General features: G+C 35.6%; 2 protein-coding genes across 3 annotated transcripts in view; one reads left to right on the forward strand and one right to left on the reverse strand.

Annotated features, from left to right (window-relative positions):
- LOC134845134 (26S proteasome non-ATPase regulatory subunit 1-like) overlaps positions 1 to 27,708 on the reverse strand; it is a 428,069-nt gene that overhangs the window by 101,606 nt on the left and 298,755 nt on the right. The window lies entirely within an intron of this gene.
- Positions 335 to 27,588, forward strand: LOC134844146 (protein mono-ADP-ribosyltransferase PARP12-like). 2 transcript variants are annotated; one of them, XM_063860675.1, is made up of 4 exons: positions 9,422 to 9,557; positions 9,991 to 10,017; positions 19,471 to 19,649; positions 25,176 to 27,588. In XM_063860675.1, the coding sequence occupies exons 3-4, from the start codon at positions 19,546 to 19,548 to the stop codon at positions 27,571 to 27,573; spliced, it is 2,502 nt and encodes an 833-aa protein (XP_063716745.1). In that variant the 5' UTR covers positions 9,422 to 9,557; positions 9,991 to 10,017; positions 19,471 to 19,545; the 3' UTR covers positions 27,574 to 27,588. The 2 variants fall into 2 exon arrangements, with proteins under 2 accessions (XP_063716744.1, XP_063716745.1); XM_063860674.1 differs by lacking the exons at positions 9,422 to 9,557; positions 9,991 to 10,017 and adding an exon at positions 335 to 472.

The following is a 27,708-nucleotide window of genomic DNA, read 5'->3' on the forward strand; positions in this document are numbered from 1 at the left end:
ACGCGACTTAAGAAAAGACTTTGCAGGCGCCACTTCAGAAAATGCTGACGGCGTGAAATAAGTAAAGACTGATGGCGCGCCTCAAGAATAGACTGACGACGCAATTTAAGAAAATAAGGATGGCGCAACCTAAGAAAAGACTGACAACGCAACTTAAGAAAATAAGGATGGCGCAACCTAAAAAAAGACTGACGACGCGACTTACGAAAAGGCCGACGGCGTGACTTAGGGTTAGGTTTCACAGAAATTGCCTTAGATATAGAAATTGAATGTTGTCTACTTAATGGCCTTTCTACTGACGTGGTGTCTAGTTACTGCTACGTTACCAATCGTTACCAGCTGCTACAAATTGCTTCAAAATTAATGTGATCGAGCTGACTTGTGTATTTACCAGCACATGTGTATTTACCAGCACAATGATTCGTATGTACAACAAGCTTCGCCGCAGCAGCTGATGACAGAAAATCAAACCGTGAGTAATTTTAAAGAAATATCTCGTTGCGTGTTCGCCTTAGCTTCAGAACGAAATTTTGGTTGTTGTCTATTGATCATTTTGAAAAATTGTATCATATTTCTCGAAGTGGATTCGCTGAAATTAATTCTAACAAAAACGGGAATCTGGAATTCCCTGATAAAGCTTGAGCCGTATAACAGAAAAGGCACTGAAAAATCAGCCCATTCCATCAATCTTTGAAATCTTTGAAAAATCTTGAAGAATCTTGGTTAAATCTTAAAGAAAATCTTGGCTGGCTTGGCAAGTTTTGGCCAAAAAGAATCTTAGAATATATTCAGGGGCGGATTAAGGGGGGGGGGGGATTTGGGGGTTGACGCCCCCTTTTTCAGGGATTCGACCAGCTACCGACCCAAAAAGATTTTTAATCGTCTAAAAGTCTTTGGTTTTTTGTTCTGTCGTTTAGTTTACCCACCAAAAAGTATTCAAACTTTTATTATGATGTTTGAAGCTGAACCATTCGCTGGCTCAAACTTCAACCGATCAGATTTTAACAAAAATAATATTGGTACCTACGTGACTGATTTATTTTGGCATTTATGGACGTTGGGACCAAAGGAATTTAACCGTTTTCTAAATGATACCTGAATAGAAACCCGATTTTTGCTGTGTGTGACCTGGAATAGGCTGACTTCATTTTTCAGAGCTAACAACATGCGTTAGTAGATCCAGTGGTTTAGGAAACAATTAAAAATTCTGCGAAGACTGAGCTCCAGATATACATTTTTTATTTTGCAAAACTGCGAAATATACCATCTTTGGAATCAAATTTTTTTTGAAAGCTACTATAGTATGATTGAAAGGTCCCTAGAAAATGCTACTTCAATCAATTTTCAAATTTACAAAGATGAATCATCCCTTGATACTAATGGGGCAGTCAGAAAATTTCGGATTTACCCTGAAACCAGTAGTATTTACAGTAACTTTACTTAAATTTAAATTTAAAATTAAATTTACCAAAATTTGTCCACCTTCATATGATGAGATTCACGAAAGGAGATTAAATAACGAAACACTCAAAAATAATTTAAAAATAGACTGAGGCTTGATTCTGAATATCAACTTTTGAATTCATTATAGAGTTGAGAGTTCTGGGCGTCTTACTCGCTTGAGTCTCTGTATTTTTTCAGACAGCCGTCTTGTTCCCACTTTCAGAAATTTTGCAGAAATTTTATACCGTTTGAAAAAGATTGATGCACTAAGCTTCATGTTGAAAAGATAGTTCACTTGTGATAAAGCAAAGTTATGGAGGTTTGAAAATTGGAAATTTAGGTTAATTCTTGCTCTTCTCAAAAACATGAACTGAAAAACGAACATAAGTTTATAATTTTGATTTTGTTTGTTTTTGCAAATTTCCGGTGTTAAGACTATCAGCTGTGGTTACATTATAAAAATAACAATAATCATAAAACTTTTTATAAGAATCATAATAAAAACAATTATAATAACATAAAAATCATAATTTTTATAATAATACAGATTTTAGGATAGCTCCAAGTAGAAAAAGTAAGTCCCTGTATGGTTGAGTTGTAACTAAAATGATTTTGTTCTGTTTAATAATTTTAGATGGAATGGTAAAGCAATAAATAGATGACGTTTAGTTTTTTAAAGTTTCTACTTCTCTCACAGAAACAAGCCATTCTCCAAGTACATAGATCGTTTTCGTTAAACGTCGTGATGAAAAAGTTCCAGGACAGTTTCGAAAGAGTCTTCTTGATTTCAATTACAAATAGCTGCAATTAATTCTCGCCGATTGTATTTATCAGGTAATTTGTCAAAATGGATGTTTTGATACGAAAATTTGATCTTGCTTACTTGTATCGTGTTTTTCATACTTGCAGACTATCTCTTGTGGCTCTTTTTGTATTGTTATTTTTTGATTTGCCAATTTTTTGCAAATCTTGAGATTTGATATTGAAATATTTTTATCGACTTTTGCATATAAAAGAATATCGTGCAGCTTATAGATCAAAAAGAGAGGCAGTAGCTTCAGAAAAATTAGTCTTTGCTTGTGGTGCCGATTGCAATTCGATAATATCCCTTTGGTATTCTTCTTTTGTTTTTCTTCGATTATTTTTAGCGCGGATTAATTGGATTTCTAGACGCACGAGCCATATGATTATTTGGAAAAAGTAGTTGAAACATGCGTTAAGCTTTAGTTTGTAGTTTGCTGTGCCGACCATTTTTCATTAAAGGAGAAAACAGAAACCGAACGCTTTCGAGCACATCTTTAGCCTGTATTGTCTAACAGAGTTTCGTAGAGATCATAATGTCGAATTCTTGTTCAGTTTCAGGCTGTTCTAATTCATAAGTTTCGATGCGCATCATGTTTTGTATATCAATGCAATTTTGAAAGCGACTCTATGGCTTTTCGACAAATTGACTTCCATTTTTGTAGCACCACTTGCTTAGTTTAATAAAGTCATTTTGTAATGATCTCGGCTCGTGGATAAAATGGTCGTCAGCGTGCCCAAAGGAGCGGTTGCATCAACCTTGGGGAAGATCCTTTATGAACATTACAAAGAATTGAGGCCCTAGGATAGAGCCTTGTGGCACCCTGCTTGTCACTTCTAGCCAGTTTGATTTTTCATATCCACTTCCTACTCTTTGTTTTTCGTCCTTTGGATAGCTATGGAATAGTTGAAAGACATTTCCAGCCAATCCGAAAAATTTCGAAAGCATCAGCGAAATAATTTTTAATGCAACTTTTCCAGAAAGTGAGAATATAAACCCTAAGCAGTTGTTTCTTCGAATCAATTTTTGTTATTTAAAATAAAAAAATTCTGATTTTCTGATTTTCATTTGTGATTATTATTTCAATTAAACGTGCAAAAATTTAGAAACCTGTTGATTTTGGCTTATTTCGAAAGAATAAGCCAAATATAAGCCGATTTCAGTTTAGCTTATACCCAATGAGTAAGTCCGAACTCAAAACCAATTTAAATTGATCCAAGCTAAAGCTTATAATTAAAAAACTGTACGAAATAGATAATTGGATTTTTTCACTGTTGCATCAACAGCACGCTGCATGTTTCAGTCAAATAAAAAACAGTTGACGCACTAATGGTTCCCATTTTGAAAATACCAGATGCTAATTTCAACAAAACTAAACAAAATTAAAGTTTCCAGTGTAAAAAATTCTTTGGCGATAGTTTTTTGAAAAATTTTAAAATCTCATTTTATTTTTTAAATTTTTTGATCTAAAAACTAAAATATGGGGTAATTCTTTTAAAATTTCCGTTTGATAAAAAACTTTAAAAATTGGACGAGCCTCAAATTTCAAATAAGCTTGAAATTAAAATGGGCCTCAAAAATTCCTAAGTGCATCTTTTATAACACTCAAGGAAGAATGATCTTCCAGAATCAACTTCTACAATGTGTAAGCCTCAGCTTCTGATACATTAATTTCATATTTAAAAAAGTGAGTGTGTATTTGATTAATTTTTGTAGTGGTTAATCGCAACTAGTTTTTCATTAGTTACAAATATATTTAGAAAGTTTGAATGGTTAATCAACTAGGGTTGGCTATTAAAGAACAACCTGTTAATTAACTTTTCCAACGTTAAAAACACTGACTTATTAAAAACTTTCTAATGTCTATCAAGTTGTAAAGCCAACCACTTCTTTGTCAACATGTCTGACTTTCCATTTTTCAATTGCCATTTGGCTCAACGGTGAACAAAATGCGGTTGATTCCCCCTAGATTTCTTGGATTTGTATTGGTTTTGTTACCTCTGATGACTGATTAAGCTTGCGTTGGAATGATTTTGCCTTGTACTCAATTTAATTTCTAACCTTGTTTTTTGAGCGAATTTAAACGTTTTTATCGTTAAAAACTGTTAAAAATACAGCAAACATTTTGAAATTGACCTGGGTTACCCCGGTTTGAGGACCCAGACTCAAGTCCAGATTTAGACCCAAATTGCACAGTCGCACCGAGAGTTTGAGTCTGGAAAGTCTTGACATGAGTCGCGCCGTGGGTCGCGATAGTCTTTACATACCAAAATTTGGTCGCAAAATTCTGGACATGGGTCGCGAAAGTCTGGACAGACATACCGCGAAAGTCTGAACATGGGTCGCGAATGTCCGGACACGCACTTTCCAGACTTTTGTGACTTTATGTCCAGATTTACCAGACCAAATTTGCGACCCATTTTCAGTCTTTCGCGACCCACGTTCAGACTTTCACGAATTATGTCCAGTCTTTCCAGACTCAAGGTGTTAATCCGGATGAGGTGCGACCAACATCGCGACTCATATCCAGACTTTCTAGACTGAATATCCAGACTTTCCAGACTCAAACTCTTGGCGCGGCTATGCAATTAGGGTCTGGATCCGGATGCGGCGCGACTCGTATCCAGATTTTTTAGACTGACTGAATATCCAGACTTTCTATCCTGAATATCCAGACTTTCCAGATTCAAACTCTCGGCGCGGCTTTGCAATTAGGGTCTGGATCCAGATGCGGCGCAACCCATGGCGGGACTTTATGTCCAGACGTTCAAGACTGAAACTCTCGGCGCGTCTATGCAATTTGGAGTAGCCAGACTTTCCAGACTTAGATTTTCGACTCGACTATGCAATTAAGGTCTCGATTCGGATGCGGTGCTACCCACGTCGCGACTCAAATCCAGACTGTCTACTCTGCATCGCCAGAAATTCCAGACTCAAACTTTCGGTGCGGCGGTGCCATTTGGGTCTGGATTCGGATGCAAGGCGACTCACGTCGCGACCTATATCCAGACTTTCTAGACTGAGTAGCCAGACTTTCCAGACTTAGATTTTCGACTCGACTATGCAATTAAGGTCTCGATTCGGATGCGGTGCTACCCACGTCGCGACTCAAATCCAGACTGTCTACTCTGCATCGCCAGAAATTCCAGACTTAAACTTTCGGTGCGGCGGTGCAATTTGGGTCTGGATTCGGAAGCGGTGCGACCCACATCGCGACTCATATCCAGACTTTCTAGACTGTATATCCAGACTTTCCAAACTCAAACTCTCGGAGCGTCTATGCAATTAGGGTCTGGATCCGGATGCGGTGCGACCCACGTCGCGACTCAAATCCAGACATTCTAGACTGTGCATCCAGAGCTTCCAGACTCAAACTCTAGGCGTGATTGTACAGTTTGGGTCTGGATCCGGATGCGGCGCGACCCACATTGCGTTTTTTGCGACCCAAAGCGCGGTTATTGTGAAATACGGCGCGACTTCATGTCCAGACTTACCAGACTCAAACTTTCGGCGCGACTATGCAGTTTTGTCCTCGATCCAGATGATGCGCGACCCATGATGCGACTTTCGCGACCCACGGCGCGTTTTCATGTCCAGGTTTTCCAGACTCACTTATGTACATACCTTAGAGTTACCAGCAGGAAATTAGAGACCACGGCGATCCTGCATTTTCGTGATCCCTGCCACGAATTCTAAGATAAAAAATCCTTAAAAACTAGGCCTGGACACTTGCTAGGTACCGTTCCAGGCAACCCAGAAAATCAATTTTTTTAAACTTATTCATTTATTTGCCGCAAAAACATTTTCATGCTAAAACAAACATTTTTAGCTCAAAATTATACATGCAAGAGGTGATTTTTTGTGTATAAAGTTTGTTTTGTGTGGAGGACTGTTTAGTGTAAAGCCAAATAACCACTGTTTTGTGCGAGGCCATACTGGCTTTATTTGAGTCTACTTAAAAGTTGCCCTCACTGTGGTATCTACTAAAGAAGTGCCACCCCGATATATAAAAGCAGTACATTAACGTTATGTGTAAGGTTCGAATTTTGCTGCTTTCTGATTGATCAAAATTTTGGATAACTCAACCTACCTAACAGTTGCCCCCTTTCTTGAAATTGGGAGGGGGTATAAATGTAAAGACCATCTGGTTTTTGCATCCAAATGGTAAGATAAGTCGGAAAATGACAGAAAACAATTCTAAAAACTTAAAACAGTTTTTTCTTGAGGTAAAAGCTATCTAGCTCTATAGACAAAATAAAAGTTTTGTTATCAAAAAGCTGTACAAAGATCAATCATTGTTTTTAATGATAATTTTTAAGGGTGTCGGACATCAAGCCGATGTGACTTCATGCCGAATCGTAAAACTAGAGACTTCAAGCCGAATATTTTGTCGAAAAGTCATGAAATATGATCAATATAAAAAGTATTTTGAAGAATTTCTCAATTTCATGAGCTTTCTTTACAAGAATTTTGCTTTTCCATAGTTTTTGAGCCTCTTACTGATCTTAGGGAATATAAAAAAGTAGAACATACTTAAGACGGTTTTTCAACTAGCCAATCAATTTTCAAGAGTGTTTCAAAATTTTTTGTCGTATTTTTAAATCGATTTATAATTGTCGAACTAGACGAAATTATCAAATAATTGGAAAACTATTCATAATTGTTTCAAATAAACAGCTAAGTTTTACTCAAACCAAAGCAAAATAAAAAAATTGCTACAGGAAAAAAGATGCCTTGTTAGAAATTGGTTAAAATGGGAATGGTTGCTTTTTTAACCAAACGAATCAGTCTGTGTTTCGAATCAGCGTTTTGTTCTCTCTATTTATACCTTGAAAGTGCAAAATTAAGAATATTGAGCGGAACAAGCAACAAGACTACTCGAAGTCTTGTATGTTCCGACTGCCTTTTAAGGTCTACGGAGCAGTAATAAAAAGAAAAAAATCTTTGTAATAAAAAATTTCTTTTTAATTTGAGGTTTGTTGTGAAGATCAATCCCCACGCGCCATATAAAATACAAATTGATAGGTTTTGCTCCTATTAATAGCAATTTAGTATAGCAAGCTTTACAAAAAACAATCATAGAGGAAATATTTTTTCATATTTAACTCAGGACAACAATACCTTTTGAATGATTTTTAAAAAATTTTGTCAAAAATGTCTAGATAAAAAGTCGAAATAACTGAATAGAAAAAAACCCCGAGCCCAAATATTCCGTTACTTTCGTTAAAAGAGTCGGAACAACATCTGTAGTTGTTCTATGGAGTTTGAATACACCCGCGATTTGGTTTTTAAAACGCGAATTCCGCCATTTTCGTTGGAATCCGCCATGAAAATTTATTTTGTCTCAAAATAGAGTTAGATTGTTTTCACGTCTCAAAATGTTTAATCCAACACAATACTAAAAACGAAACCATGTTACAACGAAGTTGAAAAACAAAATACCTGCAAAAAAGCAAATGACGACGATTACTGAATTTCAAAACTTTTTGTGCAGTAAACGTTCTTAAAATACTATATAAACTGCCATAATTAGAGCCGCAAATTTGATTCATTAAGTCGTATATTCTTAATATTACCAATAATTAATAGTATGCATAAACTACTGTTCACGAAAAAATTATTTTTACCTGAAAATTCTAAATCTGTAATTACTAGTATGAACATTATTGTTTTAAATTATAAATTCAATAAAAATAGAAAAAAAATTTGTAAAGCATCTTAAGAATCATCATATAATTTAAATAGTTGTTGACTTCTTGCTTCTAGAGGATACTTTCTGTTATTGTTCTTTTTCACCTAAAATAACCAATAAATTTAAATGATTAATTTAATTGCAACACAAGATTTTTCGAGGCTTATCCTTGCTTATATTCCTAAACCATATGTTTTAACATCTGCTCAAAACTCGACCTTGTTAGAAATGAGTTAAATTGAAAATGAATGCTTTTTTAACCATACGAATCAGTCTGTGTTTCGAAGCAGTGTTTTGTTCTCTGTATTTATACTTTGAATACAACAAAATTGCAAAATTAAAAAATGGGCGGAATAAGCAATAAAACTGCTCGTATCAAGGCGACGCCCTGAATGTTCCGACTGCCTTTTAAGGTCTATGGAGCAGTAATAACAAGAAAAATTGATTTTTTTTAATTGGAGGTTTGTTGTGAAAATCAGTCCCCACACGCCATTTAAAACATAAAGTGATAGATTTTGCTCCTACTAACAAACCAATAATGGCAAATAAGCTTACTTCAAACTGTTTAAAACGATTTCTAAGACGGATTAAAGCTCCGCTTTTGCGTTAATAGCGCGAAATGTATCGCGGTCTAATTGTCCCGAATTGGCCGAAATAGCATCATTTAAACCCCCAACAGTGATCACAGGTGAGATATCTGAATAATTTCAAGCTCAGAACAACAATACTTTTTGAATGATATTACAAAAATGCCGTCAAAATGGCTAGTTAAAAAGTCGAAATTTGTCTGAAGAAAAAAAACCACCCTGAGCTTAAATATTCCGTTACTTTCGTTACGAAAGTCGGAACAAAAAGACCCGTTTTTGTAAAACTGTAACGTTTTTATCTCAATTGCAGTTTATGCGTTCCTTTGCATTTTTAAGGTAACACTTCATCACTCGTATTTATAACAAAGATTCGTTTGTGTGACAAAACGTTCTGTTTTAAATATTCGCTCAAACGTGTTTTATTTGAACAGACTGATGAAGTTTACCTATATTGCTATATGGAATGTCGTTGGTATCAGGCGTCATATTATATGCACATTTTGTTCGGGATGGCTGAAACCAAGACGGAGCAGTAAGCAGAAATGTCTAAGAGCAGAATGAATCCAAGAGCAGAAAAATAGAAAAATATTTATTCATATTGATTTATACGGGCTAATTCATAAAATGACTCTAAGAATTGTCAATATTACCAAGAAAATGAATAGATAAAGTTTGAATTGCATAATTTTATCAATTTTTTTGTGAACTTTTGTCAAAAAATTCGATTAAATTGCTCAAACTATGCTAAAAATTTTCGTTTTTTGGTCATACTGACAATTCTTATAGTTAATTTACCGATTAGCTTATAAAATCCTTAACTGTTTTTCTGCTTTTATACCAATTCTGTTCATAGACCAATCTGCTTAATAACTAGCGACCGACTGAAAGATTAAGCATACCAATATAAACACGCTTGCATAAGAAAATAAACAGTAGTTGTTAGAATTACAAATTGCACTTTGAGCCTTTCGTTAATGTATTAAATTTCACATTTACTAGTTACAGAAAAAGAAAACCACAAAACTGAATTATGGTGCGTATTCATAGGTTCCAAAATAAACAATCAGTCCCATAGGTTTCAAAATAAAAAAAGCAGTCGCATAACTTCCAAATCTTTTCAATTGGTCAAAAGACTAAATTAGCCGAGTCTCGGTTTAAGGTCGCCGGTGGGCGTGCTACGCGCGCGTCGCCGCTTCGCGGCGATAACCAGCTCCAAATTTCGCATAGAGTCCTACCCTTTGGTGGCAAGCTCGCAACACATTGGCGCGGCTGCGGCCGTCACTATTCTGCAGCTTGAGTTTATGCCGGTTGAACAGTAAACAATCAATTCATAAATTGGTTGGCTCAAAATTCAACCAATCAGATTCAAGAAGATAAATTTTGGAACTTATGCGACAGATTTTTTATTTTGGAACCTATGAATATTGGAACTTATGGGAATTCACCTGAATTATGTTCCGGACCAGGCCCAAGAAATTCTGCTACTATATAGGGTGCGTATTCTTAGCTCTCAAAATGAAAAATCAGTCCAAGTCACCATAATCATTAAGACTGGGGTATTTTTATTTATTCCGCCCAAGTTTCATAATTTTGCGATGTTGCAATTTTCAATGAATAAATTGGAACTAGTTCAAAACACGCGTTTTATATATCTAAATGTATTTCTTGATAATTATCACTGTAAAACATTTAAAACTAACCAATCATGATCCAATACTAAAACTTATGATAATTCCTAAGGCTGAAACAATTTTTATTTTCATCCAGAGAAATATAATTTAACTCAGAAAGCAGTTGTTCTTCCTCTCCTCTAACTTCGCAAAAATACCAGTATATACTAAATCTATTGAGACTAGGAAATATAAGAGTAAGATTACGATCGGTATTAGACTAAAAAGTTGCACGAATCTATCTGGCCGAAAATTAGATGGCGTGACGATTAGACGGTCTACTCTATCCGAAACTGCTCGATGAAAAGGCTAACCAGTACCTAAACTCATCTTGTGCAACCAAACGAGTCTCAAGCAGACCTATACTAACTTAGACTTAGAGAAACCTAGATTTAGAAGAAAAAAGTCAAAACAAAGTCAAATCAAATCGAAAATAGAGTTAAATTATTTCCACGTCTCAATAAACCTAATCAAGCTAAGTCAATACTAAAGACGAAACCAGGTCACAACGAAGACAAAAAACCAAATACCCCCAAAAAAGCAGACGACGATTACGAAAACTCAAAACTCTTTGTGCAGTAAGCTTTTTTAAAATACTATATTAACTGCCATAATTAGAGCCGCAAATTTGATTCATTAAGCCATATATTTATGATACTACCAATAATTAATAGTATACATAAACTACTGCCCACAAAAAAAATATTTTTACCTCAAAATTCTAAATATGCAATTACTACTATGAACATTATTGTTTTAAATTATAAATTCAATAAAAAAATAGAAGAAAAAAAGTTCGTACAACATCTCAAGAATCGTTATATAATTTAAATAATTGATGACTTTTTGCTTCTAGAGGATAATTTCTGTTATTGTTCTTCTTCACCTAAGACAATCAAGAAGTTTAAATGATTAATTTAATTGCAACACAAGATCATCAAGACCTTTATTGGATCTTTAAATATTCTTCAACCATTAAATCTATTCAAATTTTTTTTTTTGATAAAACTTATCCTTGCTTTTATTTCCCAAGCCCTAATTTGATTTATTCAATCAGATCATCAAAGCTTCTCTTGGATCTTTGAACTATAACCTTAAATCTTTATTTCAAAAGCTTTTTTCAAATCCAGAATATCGAGGCTTTTCTTGGATATCTTAAAACCCAAGCCAACCTCTTAATCTTAAGTGTCTTAAGTGTATACTCTCCAATTTTACACAAACGACCCAGGACTAGGTTAAACTTTTCTCAAAACTCACCATTTTTAACTTGTGTGTCTCTCCAACTTTTTCTAGATTTCACCAATAACCTCTAAGAATCAAAAAGCAAAAAAAAATCAGATTTTAGTCAAGCTCTTCAGTGAATATTGCAAACTATTCTCAATTGTCAATTATGAAGTGAAGTCTATAATTTAGCGGTAAATTGCTAAAATTTATTCAGTAAAACTCCTATACAATGTAATAAAATAATAAATGTGTAATAAATTAAGATAAGAACTAACCTTTTTTGTGCGCTTCAATTTATAAACTCGCCAATTCGCCACATGACTTGCTCTCATTTCACGCATTTTTTTCCACGCTTTTGTATAACTTTTCACTACAATTTTTATGAATCAATCAGTTTCTAGAGTTTGACAAACCAGTTGATAATAAGCTTAACTCGCGTTCACACGTTTCAGACTTTTCCTAAATTCGCTTAGAAGAAAGAATTAAAAGTAAGCTTAAATAAACCAATGCAGCTTACTGATAGCACCGCACTAATAACAAGGACAAGAAAGTCCTAAGAAACTCAAACCAGTTTAAACTGGATTAAAATGGATAAAATAATATTATGAAACTCAAATCAAAATTTTATTAAGAACACACAAAACCCCAATACACTACAAAATAACACAAACTAGAAACTAAATATTCTCAAGAAAAGGACACAACCAAAAGGACAATAGAAAAATCACCTGATATAAAAGAATGAAAAAGTTACTCACAATTGAAGACTATACTCAAACAGACGCTCAAAAACTCACCAGTGATAGACGTCCTGAGCATGCTTTTTAGTCGGCCCCACTCACCGCGCTACAAGCACACTTAAGACACATCCCACTCTTTTTTTGCCAAGAGTAGCTCTAGTGTGAGCAACTCTTACAAACAACTGAATTAATTAAACGCTTTTGCGAAAATAAATAGCGAAGACCGTAACTAAAACGGAAACTACTAAGAGGTGCAGACATATATAATGTAACAGTTTTAACGGAGCAAAAGAAACGAGCAGTAAAAGAGATGAAACTCGACGACATTCCAACTCTGAAAAGGCAAACCTATTGGTTTTGCTTGCCACAGTCTCAACACTCGCAGGATATAAAGTATGTAGCGAATAGTGCCGCAAGGGTATCGCTTGACCAACAAAAATGGCCATTTCCATATTGAATTCAAAATAAGGATCTTATTCACTTGGCTCTTCACTCAAAGAAGTCGAATAGTCGAGAATACACAGAGTCTCGCTCTACTTTATGAAATCAACACATCATTAATACGAATCTGCAACCTCGATAAGATCTTTTGAGTATCTACAAATCTCTTCAATATCTATCTCTCTCTCTCTAAAAGAATTTCAATGACACGAGCAACTGCCAATCTCCTCAATAAGTCTTCTCAAAGAGACTAGAATACACTCCATTCATCCTTTCACAGAAAAACTTTGATTTAAAAACTACTAAGCTCGGATGGGTGGAACCAGTTCAAAACGAGAATTTTATATATCTAATTGTATTCCTTGATAATTATTACTGTAAAGTATTTAGGACTAACCAATCAGGATCCATAAACTAAAACTTAGCGTGACGATCAGACAGTATACGTACCCTTACCGAAATACTCTAAGAGAAGGCCACTTCGGATTGAAACTCAAAATGCTGAGAACAATATACTGATAGCACTGGTTGATTTGGTTAACACAGTTGCGATCATTTTTTAAGACGTTTTCTAACAAAGCCAAATTTTGAGCAAATATTTGGCATTTTTTCCTGCAGCTATGTTCTGTTTTTTTTCTGGTCCGGTAAAAACTCTGCAAATTGTTTTATCGAAGATTAATAGTTTTCAAAATAACTTTTGCCTAATTTGGCTTGTTTTTATGTCGACTTAAAATTGTGAACAAAAAATTATGAAATAATGCTGAAACTTGATGGGTCAAAACCCGCCAATCAGCTTGAGGCAAATTAGTTTCAGTTCAAGATGTTGAAATATTGATTTCTAGGAGGAAAAAATAAAAAGACCCCAAGAATGAATGTTCTAATTACCCTTGAAGGTCAATGGACTAGTGTTTACTTTTAAAGGGATCTTGTAAACTATGTACCCCCTCTAATTAGATTTTCAAAAATTCAATTTTGGCTACCACATTTTCAATATAGTGTAAAATGGTTTTTAGATAATACCGTGCTTATTTACATTTTCCGGACGAAACGCACAAAACCTGAATTTTAAAACTTTAATTATTTTGAATTTTGTTAGCAATTCCCCCTTTTGAACCCTGTTAACTATTCCCCTATGCATGTTTTTTTGACAACCCTTTCTGTATAAAACATGCACTTCAAAAATGTCAACATTCAATTGGGTTTTCGATTTCGCTTAAAATAAGTTTTCATAATTACAAAAAAAGTTAATAATCCCATTGCAAATCAAAATAATAACCACAATTGATTTATAAAACGTTAATCCGAATGTTATCAAACAATTTTGAAATGCATAAATTATACAATTGCCTCAGGTGATAATTGCAGTATTAAGAAAAAGCTGATTTGCAGTTAAAGAAAAGCTCGAACGACAGTTAGTTGTAGTCGATAAACAAATTCTGGAAATGATAACAATAGTTACGTCTAATTTCTCATATTTGCAATTTTGCATCGACCTCTTAGTTCATTTTTTGGTCACGTCTAATTTGTTTGTCGTGTAATTACCTGGGCCCCGTATAATACATACATTAAGAATTGTATTTGGAACAATTCCCAAGAGTGATTACGGTTAGGGTTTGGGTTAGGAAAACATCTCCGCTTACGCGTTAATAGTACCAAATTGGCAATATCTAAACCGGTGTCCGGTCAATAAGACGACAGCTTTTGGGACGACAACCGCTTTTGGTGGGACTTCAACACTATGCGGAATTGTGTTTCTGAGAAACTTTAACCTCTTAAATTTGAACTGCTCATTTCACATGTAGTAAAAGCTTATTTGTCGTCTTAATGTCTTGTCATTTTAATAGCCCCTGTCGTTTATTTACCTAGCTTTCTTTAAACCCCCATAACTTAATCAAAAAATTATCGCATCTTTTTGAAACATCTTTTTGAACTTAAGTTCAGTACAACGACACCTTTCGTCTGGTATTAAAAAATTGTCAAAAATTAATAGTTAAAAAGTCATAATTTAAAAACTCGAAAAAGTCGAGAAAAAAACCTCCCCGAGCTCAACTATTCCATCTTTGAAAGTCCCATACTATTTCAATTGGCCATAACCGTTGATGGGCGATAACCGGCTTGCCAACAGACTCTGTTGACAAGCTCACAGCGCGTTGACGCGACTGCGGCGGTCTTTATCCTGGGTCTAGGACAACAAGCCGACGGGACTTCAAGCCGAAGGGACTTCAAGCCGAAATTAAAACTTTACAAGCACCCCAAAACGCTATTTTATCATCTGCAAAATGTTGCTTTTCTAAAATTTTGGCAAGTTTAGTCCATAGTAAGCGTTATTCATGACAATGCACCACTTGTGATTCGCATCCGTTAATAACATCTGCCGGTTTTTGAAATGCATAAATTATAAACATGAAAAATGCCTTCAACCATGTTTTACTTTTCAACTTTCCGGGACATCATTTGGAGGCTTAAATTATATGCAAACGCCAATAACTAGTGAAGAAAGATAATGAAATTCAGAAATTGTTCAAAAAAGTTTTCAAATTGTTCATATTTCACGACTTTATAAGGAATTATTCGGCTTGAAGTCCCTAATTTTACAATTCGGCTTGAAGTCCCGTCGGCTTGATGTCCGGCACCCCTTTATCCTGCCGTTTGATTTCATGCGGCTTGAACAATAAACAATTAATACATCTACTTGTTGTTGGCTCATATTTCAGCCAATCAGAATTCAAAAATGAAAAAGTTTTGGGACTTAAACGATCAATTTTTTAGTTCGGGTCCTATGAAACGAGGGACCTTAAGTAGATCAAATGGGTCTTTTCATTATCCCCTCTCAGGGTGTTTAGTAAAAAAAGGCTAACCGTAAAAAAATATTTCAAGGGTTATGCATATGTAGTTTTGTACCTAGTGAACCTAGTTGACCTAGTCCACCCCAGCGCTTAAATTAAATTAAATTTGCTAAGCGCTGCATGTAAAAATTCCCAACTTAGAAACATGTTAACATCCTCCCCCCTAAACGTGGTTAGGGGGGAGGATGTTAACTTGGTCCCCTTCTTTTTGCGAAAGGGGGGAAATAGTTAACGATATCCGAACAAATTCTGCTTTGAAGAAAAAATTGCTTGTTTGCGCTATGAAATATTTTCAGTTATTCTGCATTAATTACAAAAAAACTCACTATCGCTTTTCGAGATACTGGATCTACTTAACAATCCCCCCCCTATTGTACCTACTAAAGAATCTCCCCACCCCCCCCCCCCCCCCCCCTTTCAAGAAGGGGGGGGGAGATTGTTAAGTTGATCCCTGGGGACCTACTTAACAATCCCCCCCTATTGTACCTACTAAAGAATCTCCCCCCCCCCCTTTCTTGAAAGGAGGGGGGGGGGTGGGAGATTGTTAAGTAGATCCGAGATACTTATTGTTCCGACTTTCGATACGAAAGTGACGGAATATTTGTGCTCGGGGTGGGTTTTTTTTTCTTCAGACAAATTTCGACTTTTTAACTAGCCATTTTTGACGGAATTTTTTATATCATTCGAAAGGTATTGTTGTCCTGAGCTCAAATTTGAAAAGATATTTCACCTGTGATCATTCTTCGTAAAGTTACGGGGGTTTAAAGTTTGCCATTTTGGCCAATTTGGGACAATTAACGCGCGATATATTTCTCGCTATAAACGCGTAAGCGGAGAGTTAATCCGTCGGCTCTTTTCCAGTTTCCCCCCCCCCTCTCAAATTCAACTTTGAAAAGCTTATTTAACGTTGTCATAATGCAATGAAATTTGGCGTGGTGAACAAAACGACAACTGTGAACAGATTTGTTCTTCATACTTTACAGCGTAAAATCACGCATTTAGCCGTAATAACACTTAAAACAAACATAAAACTCGGTATTTTGAAAGGTGGGGGGGAACTGGAAAAGAGCCAATCCGTCTTAGAAATTGTTCAAATTATTTGTCATAATTGGTTTGTTACAAGGAGCGAAATCTATCCTTTTGTACTTTAAATGGCGTGTGGGGGGATGATTTTCATAAAAAAATTCAAATTTTAGAATTTTTTTTTTCATTTTGTTTTCATTGAATTTTTTAATGTTAATACTGCTCCATAAACCTTAAAAGGCAGTCGGAACATTCAGGGCTTCGCCCTGATACGAGCAGTCTTGTTTCAATTTGGTAAATGAATACAGCTTGTTCAGGAAAAAAATATATAGAGAAGTCGATTATTGCATCAATGCCTATTTTGCATTTCTGAGAATTGGTTATTTTAGTTAGTAGATTAGATTAGCTAGATGCGCATACTTAGCATTTCTGAGAAACATCATTTCAGCTTTATTATAATTTCGCATGCTCAGCAGAATCATATAGCCGAGTTGTTTTTTCATTTTTCTGCCGATGTTTTCTGTTTCGGCCTCATTTTGACCAGAAAACGGAAGTAATAGTTATTGCGTGTTTAATTGATAAAGTTCCTGTTTTGTATTTCTCAGAAATGCATTTAAAACAATAATTTTGCGTGGTGTATTTCTCCGAAATGTAAATCGCGTGTTATAACAATCATTTTGCGTTGTCAATTTATCAGAAATGTACTTTGTCGTTTAAAAATCCCATCAAAAACGGTTGTCGATTTAACGGCTGTCGCCTTATTTGCCGGTCACCTGGGCCTGGTTCGAGATCGGCTGTCCAATCAATAAGACGACAGCTAAAAAGACGACAATTCTCCGCATTGTATTTCTGAGAAATTTAAACCGCTTTAATTCGAATTGCTCTTTTTACATGTAATAACTCTCATTTGCCGTCTTAATGTCTCGTCGGCATTATGGCATCTCATCTTATTCGCTTAGCACCTCGGTATTGGGACGGTACTATGATTTAAACGGGGACCGATCGTTTAGCAGACCAATCTTTTAGCATAAAAAGTGAAAAATGAGTCTTTTAGCAGACCAACGTAATAATGGATGATGGATTGACAGACTCAAAAAGACGCTCAGTCTGGGGCCAAGCTTCCCCAATTCAGACAATTAGCTCGCAATTTGTAAACAAAATTATCCTTTCAAAAACACAGCAGTCTAAATTAGCGGTAAAACAAAGGTTTACGCGCACAATAACACTCGTGTTCAATTGAAGCGCAGCGGAGCAAGCGGTCGCTAATCGCCAATGCCGCGTTTGAATTTAGCTATCACACTTTATAATTGTTCTGAGTCTGCTAAAAAACCGGTCTGCTAAAATCCCTAGCACCGATTTAAACCGATTTTTAAAGCCTATGATGCTTTCATAAATTTAATTTTCCACTTCACATAAACTAATATGACTGAAAAATTTTGCTTTTCGAATTGTTGAGTAAGGTCTGTATGGTTGCGTACCAGTGTTTAGACGGGTGCCGGACATCAAGCCGACGGGACTTCAAGCCGAATTGTAAAATTAGGGACTTCAAGCCGTTAATTTTCTTATTAAGTGATGAAATAGGATTAATTTGAAAACTTTTTAAAAGAATTTCCTTATTTTATGATCTTTTTCAGTAGTTATTGACTTTTTCATAAAATTTAAACCTCCAAATGATGTTAAGGAAAGTTGAAAATAAAACACGGTTGAAGGCAATTTTCTTGCTTATAAATCATGCATTTCAAAAACCGTCTGAAATTATTAACGAATGCCAATCCTAAGTGATTCATTGTCATGAAAAACGCTTATTGTGGACTAAACTTGCCTAAATTTTTGAAAAGCAACGTTTTACAGATAAAAAAAATTGTAATTTTAGGTGCTTGAAAAGTTTAAATTTCGGCGTGAAGTCCCTTCGGCTTGAAGTCCTGTCGGCAACTTAGTTTAGACAACCGCGTATTCAGACTCGTCAGTATTGAGACAAATACTGTAGTAACCAATCAGAATCGAGACAAGGAAGAAATGAATAATTAATAATTATTTATGTATGGTGACGTAGGTTACGTAGCAGTATGTAGACAACCGCGTATTCATACTCGTCAGTAAGCAGACAAATACTATTTTACCCAATTAGAATGGAGACAAGGAAGAAATTAATAATTAATATTTGTTTAATTCGTAAGTTTGCTTTCTCATCTCGATTTTTATTGGCTAATATAATATTCGTCTGCTTACTGACGGAAAACGTGGTTGTCTTAATACAGCCCGCACTCCGTAACTAGAATTATGATGGAGTGCGGTCTGTATTTAGGGTGAATTCCCATAGGTTCCAATATTCATAGGTTCCAAAATAAAAAATCAGTCGCATAAGTTCCAAAATTTATCTTCTTGAATTCTGATTGGTTGAAATTTGAGCCAACGAATTTATGGATTGATTGTTTACTGTTCAACCAGCATAAACTCAAGCTGCAGAATAGTGACCGCCGCAGTCGCGCCAACGTGTTGCGAGCTTGCCACCAAAGGGTAGGACTCTATACGAAATTTAGAGCCGGTTATCGCCGCGAAGCGGCGATGCGCGCGTAGCGCGCCCACCGGCGACCTTAAACCGAGACTCGGCTAATTTAGTCTTTTGACCAATTGGAAAGATTTGGAACTTATGCGACTGCTTTTTTATTTTGGAACCTATGGGACTGATTTTTCATTTTGGAACCTATGAATACGCACCGTATCTAGACAACCGCGCATTCACCCTCGTCAGTATTAAGACAAATACTGTATGAACCAATCAGAATCGAGATAAGACATAAATAATCCGAAATAAGTAACAATTATTTATTAATTTCTTCCTTGTCTCGATTCTGACTGGTTAAAACAGTATTTGTCTAAATACTGACCTGTCTGAATACGCGGTTGTCTAAATACTGCTACGTAACCAATTATGATGCACTTAGATATCCTCTAAATTTGACATTGATCTAAATTTGTTACTTATCGGTACGGTTGCTTAGATCTTAAAACGCAAACAATCTGACCCTCATTTTGCTGTTTCTGCTTGAATTACGACTCTTCGGCCACTTGAACAAATGTCTCGCAGTGTCGTTTCATCATCGGGAGCATCATCAGGCGATGGTCTGTACGTATGCACCTTTTACAACAACGCATCAGGCTGTAACCGTCCAAACTGCAGGCAAGGGCTTGGAAATGAATCTGTATTTAAAATTATAATGGCCATTAATGGACAAATTAATGGATTTCAACGAAACCCATTAATGACATAGTGCTGATTCAAGTTGTCCAGACGATATATAAAACTTGAAACGCGTTTGGGTTGAAATTGGGTTGATATTAAGTAAAAAATGACAAAAAAAAAGTTTGCTGAATTTTATTTGGTTCATTTTTTAACCAACTTTGGGCCAAATTTTACCCCAAAACGGACCATTTTTTATTTTTTTTAGTCAATAAATTTTTACGCTAAAACTACCTGGACAATTACAGACAAAACTATATCAAATTGAGAAGTGTATGAGAGTAAACAAACCAGCCGACGTATAAACCAATCGAAAATACGCAGAGTGTATAAGCCAGACGAAAAGTTACATCATATGAATGAAATTTGCATAACTCTCGTAACTGTTACATAATTGTAACAACTATTATATAACACGTATTTTCGGCTGGTTGATGCTTCGGCTGCTTTATACTTCGGCTGATTTATATAGCACCAAGTGTATAACATCCAAAATGTATATAAATTAAATTATTTTTTGCTTCGTTAGCCAAAAAATTTCATTTTTGCTACATGAAACTCCAATTTTTTGAAAAAGTTTCAAACGAAAGAAAAAAATATTGGAATAGTTCTTAGCGTTTAGACGTTTTCATACACCAAGTATCATGCCTCAATTCAATTGGTGCAATTTATGAGCGATTAAACCGCAGTTTACGCGTTAATTGCACGCAATATCTCGCTAGTTAATTGTACCAAATTAGCCAAATTGGTAATTCTGAAACCCCGTACCTTTTCAAAAACTAATCAAAGTACAAAATATCTTTTTAATTTTAAACTCAAGGCAGCAATACCTTTCAGATGATGTAAAAGCTCTCTCAAAATGACTAGGTTAAGAAAGTCGAAATGTGTCTGGAGAAAAAACCCTACCCGAACACAATTATTCAGGATTTTTCTTCGAAAGTCAGAACAGCATGAATGCTCATATCAAGGCGAGTTGTTGTAAATTGGCAATCTTCAAACATCCACCATAACTTAACGTAAAATGGGTACATGTCCTACAAAAAATCCGCTCAAAATGGCTAGCTAAAATTGAAATTAATCTGGAGAGAAAACCACTTCCAGCACAAATACTCCGTAGCTTTCTCCGAAAAGTCGGATCAAAATTGGAATAATTAATTTCGATTCGTCCAATGACTGAATGCAAAACGAAACAAGACTTCTCGTATCAGGGCAAAGCCTTGAATGTTCCGACTGCCTTTTAAGGTTTATGCAGCAGTAATAACATTAAAAAATTCAATAAAATAAAACAAAACAAATTTTTTTTTCTAAAATGTGAATATTTTTAAATTAAAATCATCGCCCACACGCCATATAAAGTACAAAAGGATAGATTTTGCTCCTTGTAACAAACCATTTATGGCAAATAAGCTTTTTTTAACCAATTTGGAACGATTTCTAAGACGGATTAACTCTCCGCTTACGCGTTAATAGCGCGAAATATATCGCTTGTTAATTGTCCCAAATTGGCCGAAATGGAAATCTTTAAACCCCCGTAACTTTACAAAAAATAATCACAGGTGAAATATTTTTTCAAATTTAAGCTCAGGACAACAATACCTTTCGAATGATATAAAAAAATTCCGTCAAAAATGGCTAGTTAAAAAGTCGAAATTTGTCTGAAGAAAAAAAAACCCACCCCGAGCACAAATATTCCGTTACTTTCGTATCGAAAGTCGGAATAACAAAACTGCTCGTATCAGGGTGAAGCCCTGAAAGTTCCGACTGCCTTTTAAGTTTTATGGAGCAGTAATAACATGAAAAAATTAATTGTAATAAAATAAAATGAACAATTTAATTTCTAAAATTTGAACTTTTTTTGAAAATCATCCCCCACACGCCATATAAAGTACAAAAGGATAGATTTTGCTCCTTGTAACAAATCAATTATGACAAATGAGCTTTCAACCAATTTGGAACGATTTCTAAGACGGATTAAATATCCGCTGACGCGTTAATAGCGCGAAGCGAAATATATCGCGCGTTAATTGTCCCAAATTGGCCAAAATGGCAATCTTTAAACCCCCATAATTTTACAAAAAATGATCACAGGTGAAATATCTTTTTGATTTTAAGCTCAGGACAACAATACCTTTTGAATGATATGAAAAAAATTCCGCCAAAAACGGCTAGTTAAAAATTCGAAATTTGTCTGCAGAAAAAACCAACCCCGAGCACAAACATTCCGTTACTTTCGTTACGAAAGTCGGAACATTAATTTAAAACCTTCTCTCACTTTTTCATAGTTTGCTTTCCATTTTATTTTGTTTTTTGCTTTTTATTTTTTTTTGGTTCAATGTCGATGCTACTCAAATTGTCAATCTAATTGATCTACAACCTGTTAAATAAATAATCCGACTTTTCAATGCATTCGTTTTTGTGGTGTCTCATGTACTTTGATAATATGAAATTTGGGACTAATTAAACTTCCTCTCCCCCAAAACCGTTTGAGGAGGAGGATGTTAACTTGGTTCTAAATTAGTAATTTTCAGCCAATTAGAATCGAGCGCATTTTACATGCAGTGCATAGCAAATTTATTGCGAATTAAATGCTGGGGTGGAAGATCTTAAGTTAGTCTATCTGGGGGGTCACGTAGCAGTATTTAGACAACCGCGTATTCAGACTCGTGAGTAAGCAGACAAATACTATATTAACCAATCCGAATCGAGACAAAGAAGAAACAAAACTGCTCGTATATCAGGGCAAAGCCCTGAATGTTCCGACTGTCCCTTATTTCATATCGAATAGTTTTTGGTAAAAGAAAATATTGAAAACCTGTACAATTTGAACAATATCAAAGTGCAAAATTTTGAGTAATTGGAAATTAATACGACCAATTAGCTAGCCTCAATTCAAAATGGAACGATTTTGTGAGGGATAATTCGCCACGCATAAATAATTCCTATTACGCTCTCAGCATTATGAATAAACTTTTCAAAGCGCGCATGATTTAGTCCAGATAATGGCAAATTTGGCAATTTTCAAACCCGCAGAACTTTACAAAAAATAATCCGAGGTGGAAATCTCTTTTTACATTTGAACTCAGGAAGTCAATATCTTGGAAAATATAGAAAATTTTTGTTGAAAGTTATCATTCCGATCGGTGAAAATTGACTGAATAAAAAAAACACACCGAGCATAAATATTCCGTTTTCTTCGAAAGTCGGAACAATAAATAATTAATAATTACCTATTTCGTAAGTTTGCTTTCTCATCTCGATTCTGATTGGGTAATATAGTTTTGTCTGCTTACTGACGAGTATGAACACGTGGTTGTCTAAATACAGACCGCACTCTATCTGGGGGAGAGGGAGGGGAGGGGGCGTTCAGCAGTGGCGAAAAAAGCGAGAAAGCTTCAGAATAATTTAAACGCATTTTCTGAAGAGCGGGATTTCAATGGCGCTAATTAACAAAAAACGGGGGATTTTATCAGGCGCGAACTACCGAATGGGCGAAAAACTCGTGGACGGAAGACCGAAAACAAATAAGCCGAAAGTCAATTTTTAAAAAGAATCAATTGCCATTCAATTAGAATGAATTAAATGAAGCAATATTTTGTTTCTTTCATAACGAAACCCTTGAAATACAAAATTTGTTCCAATTTGGCGGCGGTCAGTGGCAATTTGAAAATTTTGCATGTTTTTGCCGTTTTTATATTCGGCCAATGTCAATAATTAGTCTCTGGTAATGTTTTTTTCTTTCAGATTTTCACGCCCTTTCCAAATTTTCTTTTAAAATTTTAGGTTACTGACGTCTCAAAATTTGCAACTTAGACGTTTTGGCTCCAAAATAAATTTTAATTTGCAGTTGCAGACATTAAACAGTTGCCAAAATTTGCAACTTAGACGTTTTGGCTCCAAAATAAATTTTAATTTGCAGTTGCAGACATTAAACAGTGCCAATTGGTCCTTTTGCGCATTCGGTCCTTCGCGTATGAGGGATTTTTTCGCTTTTTTTTCGCGCATTCGGTCCTTCGTGTTATGAGGGATTCCACCAAAGAAAATCACTCCGATTTTGGCGTCAAAATGTCTGCAACTGCAAATTAAACAATTATTTTGGAGCCAAAACGTCTAAGTTGCAATTTTTTTTGCTCAAAATTTTATAGTATCAATAAAGATTGTAAACGATTGCCGTTTTATATTTGATTGCCGCACTTAATATGATGAAATTTGTCTCAATTTTTGGTACTGTTGATAAAAACTTTCGTTTTCGCACTGTTGAACTAATTTTTTTGGGCACTGTTGCACTTCAGCTCTGTTTTACTGCCCCGGGGGGATGTTAAATTGATCCAAAACTTGTTTTCTTTTATGACCCGTCTATTTTTTGCTATTTCACCTGTGACCATTTTTGTAAAGTTAGGGTTGAAAAAAGCAAATTTGTGATAATTAAGTCGTGATGTATTTCGTTTTACTGAAACGTGCGCAGAGAATTGAAGAAATAACAATTTGGTCTTGTGAATGTATTAACAATCGCAAACATTTTAAATGTTCTTTTCTAATATAAAATAACAAAAAACAAAGAAAAATATCAGACTTTTTGTTCTTTTTTTCCCTATTTTATCAATTTTTTAACGAAAAATTTTTAATGCATTTTAAAGAACACTCGGATCATTCAGGACTTAGAATTTTCAAGCAGTTAACTTATGTATAGGGATTGCTTCGCAAATTTTAACAACAAGCAGACAGACGGCTCGGAGAGCTAATGCAATGAATGCAGATTTAGTGATTTCGGATATAAACGATTTTAAAATTGAACAAAACTGCTCGTATCAGGGCAAAGCCTTGAATGTTCCGACTGTCTTTTAAGGTCTATGGAGCAGTAATAACATGGAAAATTTAAAAGTAATAACATAAAATTACTTTCTTTTCTCTAAAACTTGAGAATGTTTTGTAAAAACATATCCCCACACGCTCCTATTAACAAATTTTTAACAGTGATAGATTTTGCTCGTATTACCCAATCAATTAAGCATATAATTTATTAAGCATATAAGCTTCCTTTAACCAATTCGGAACAATTTCTAAGACTGATTAAATATCCACTTACGCGTTATAAGCGCGAAATATATCGCGCGTTAATTGTCCCAAATTGGCCAAATTGACAATCTTTAAACCCCCGTAACTTTACAAAAAATGATCACAGGTGAAATATTTTTTCAAATTTAAGCTCAAGACAACAATAGCTTTCGAATGATATAAAAAGCAAAAACTTCGGTCCAAAATGGCTTGTTAAACAGTCGAAATTTGTCTGAAGAAAAAAAACCCACCCGAGCACAAATAGTCCGTTACTTTCGTTACGTCGGAACATTAAAAAAGGCATAAACAACCAGAAAATTATCTAACAATTTGATTATCGATTTTTAAAGTTAGATTAAATGATTTTCTCTAAAATATAGATGTGCATTCACTATTCCAAGCCCCTATCTGCAGGTATCTGCACCTGTGTCAATACTGGGTAGTTGGTAGATGCGATTTTGTGACCAACTGCAAAAGGTCACACCAGGTCTGGCCTTCGGAGCGCCTGAAGATAAACAAAGCCGGCTACGATCCGGATAATTATGAACTCTGGAAAGATCTGATAGTAAATTTGGAAGAAAAGCTGGACGAAAAAATACGATTACCAGATTTGTGCACGCATTACAACTCGACACGAGGGTGCAATAAAGGAGATAAGTGTCCGTTTATTCACATGTGCAAGCACTTGCTGGCATCGAAATGCAAAAACGAAAACAACTGTGAATACAGCCACAATGTGTGTCCAAAAGATGCTAATATTCTAAGGAAGAATGGGCTCGAAGGTGATATTACGGACCTTACGATCGGCTACGTACAGTTAAAAAGAAAGAAAGTTCCGCCAACCAACCAAAATATCAGAGCTAAGTCCGGCGCAAGACCAAAAAATGCAAATTTCACTAGAAATTCTAGGTCTGAAATCGGTGCCCCAGTTACTTCAAAAGTAGTCACAGACCAAATTTGTGAGCATTTCTTGCGTAACGCATGTACTCACGGAGACACATGTTATAAAACGCATCCTAAAGGCAAAACACCATACGTTTGGAGATACAAATTCGAATCTAACGATGAATGGAAACAAATTGATGCGAAAGCGAACGAGGAATTGGAAGAGAGTTTTGCTGATCCCAAAAATCGGTCGAAATCAGTGGAAATGATTCCAGGATCTCAGGAGCCACTAACCGTTGACTTTGAAACAATGAGAACGGAAGAAAGATCTGTTCAGATTTCCAGACTGGCGATTGATGACATTTGGGTTTGGTACCTGGAACACGCGCCTGAGGAGTGGTCGGAGTTTGGGGCCCTTTTTGGAAACAGCCAGATTGCTTCCATTGACTCTTCTCTAATTGAAATGAATTTTCAAAGGTTGACCGCTCAGCGACCTATTGAGATAAAATTCATTATTGACGGGGATCGCGAAGGCCTCGATTACACTCTGAGACTTGGTTTGCAACAAGACGGAACTATGAAAGCCTTGGCGATCAGCTCAAATGGTTACATCAAACCGGTCTGTCGAAGACCAAAAATAATAAAAGAAAAACCATTTGAACAAACAATATGCGACAACCACCCTAACAAACCATGCGACTCCGTTAGTTGTCCCATGTATAGATACAAAGCAGCTGATTTTTTGTGGGTGTGGAAAGAAAAAAACTCAAATAAATGGAAGCATTTTAGTGTAGCAATTGGAACTACACTTGAGAAAGGCTTTTCCTTGCCCAATGTGACAGAAAAGACGGTGATTGCCAACGACAAACTGAAGCTTACAGTTTCAATCGATGGTTACGGGGAACTTTGTAAAGTTACACCTGAGAACTACGAAGTCAAAAGATTATTCTACAAGCACGAACACAGCACCGCTTCTGCCTTTGCCTGGTACTGGAAAGAAAACTTGGTCTCTGGAACTTGTTTGAACGCTCTTAGTGAGCTTTTCGAGTTAGTTTATAAAGAAAATGAGAAATGGATTGAATATGGAGAGAAAGGCGATAAAAGAATTGAGAGCAGAAAGAAATCGTCTGATATTGAACTTCAATATCAGTCTCATCGAAGCCAATCTGTCTTGCTCGATTTGAACATGGACAATTCACCAAATTATTTGTTGAATTTTTTGACTTTATCCCAAATAAATACTGAAAACGGGACAATCAGAGAGATCCGAAGACGTTTGGATCTGGGTCCGGATAGACGCGTCGAGCTCGAACTAGACCAGAGAATGTCGGGATTCATCCCTCGTTATTGGGACAATCAAAAACTGGATCGCGCAATCGGTCTTACAATTCATGACAGGGATTACGTTATAATTTCTTCCTACTGTAAGACAATGATTCCAGAAGCTTCTTCCATCTCCGTACGAAGAATTGAAAGCCACAACCTATGGAACATTTATTGCTTGAGGAAAAATGGCTTGGAGCGGACATCAAAAATCTTACCAAATAAAGCTGTCAACGAAACTATTCTTTTCTACCCGCTAAGAAAACCCCTGACAGACTCAGGCATCAATGAAATTATTGAAGTTAGCGTATCAGACATCAAAGATAAAAGCTTAGGGTCTGATTTGAGTTTTAAATTTGAAAATGGAACCTATTTTGCTTCAGACATTTCAACTGCAATAAAACACTGCGATGGTGATCAAGGTCAAAGAGATTTAGTCATTGCTTTTGCATGCAGGGGAAGATCGGGAAAAGGACAGTCAAAATCTGGACCCGGAATAACTGATCGTTATGACTCTTTCATTGACAAGGACCCTCCATCAATTGTTGTGCTACCAGACTCGGCCTTATTTTATCCTGCATACTTTGTATCTATTTTGAATTAATTTTTCTTTCTACCATCGAAACAAATAAATGTCGATCATCAACTTAAGAAAGAAGAAAGAACAAAAAAACGATTTCTCCGTATCATCATTTCAGATTCAGAGTAAGAAGTTTGAAAAAAAAACAACAAACTGTAC

Source organism: Symsagittifera roscoffensis, chromosome 4 (assembly GCF_963678635.1).
Source record: "Symsagittifera roscoffensis chromosome 4, txSymRosc1.1, whole genome shotgun sequence".
Taxonomy (NCBI): Eukaryota; Metazoa; Xenacoelomorpha; order Acoela; family Convolutidae; genus Symsagittifera; species Symsagittifera roscoffensis.

What these genes read in the sequence shown, in the direction of transcription:
- LOC134844146 (XM_063860674.1), top strand. Translation starts at nt 19,546, where the DNA reads ATGTCTCGCAGTGTCGTTTCATCATCGGGAGCATCATCAGGCGATGGT. An exon ending in TGTAACCGTCCAAACTGCAG is followed by an intron (nt 19,650 to 25,175) that starts GCAAGGGCTTGG and finishes CCCTATCTGCAG; the next exon opens with GTATCTGCACCTGTGTCAAT.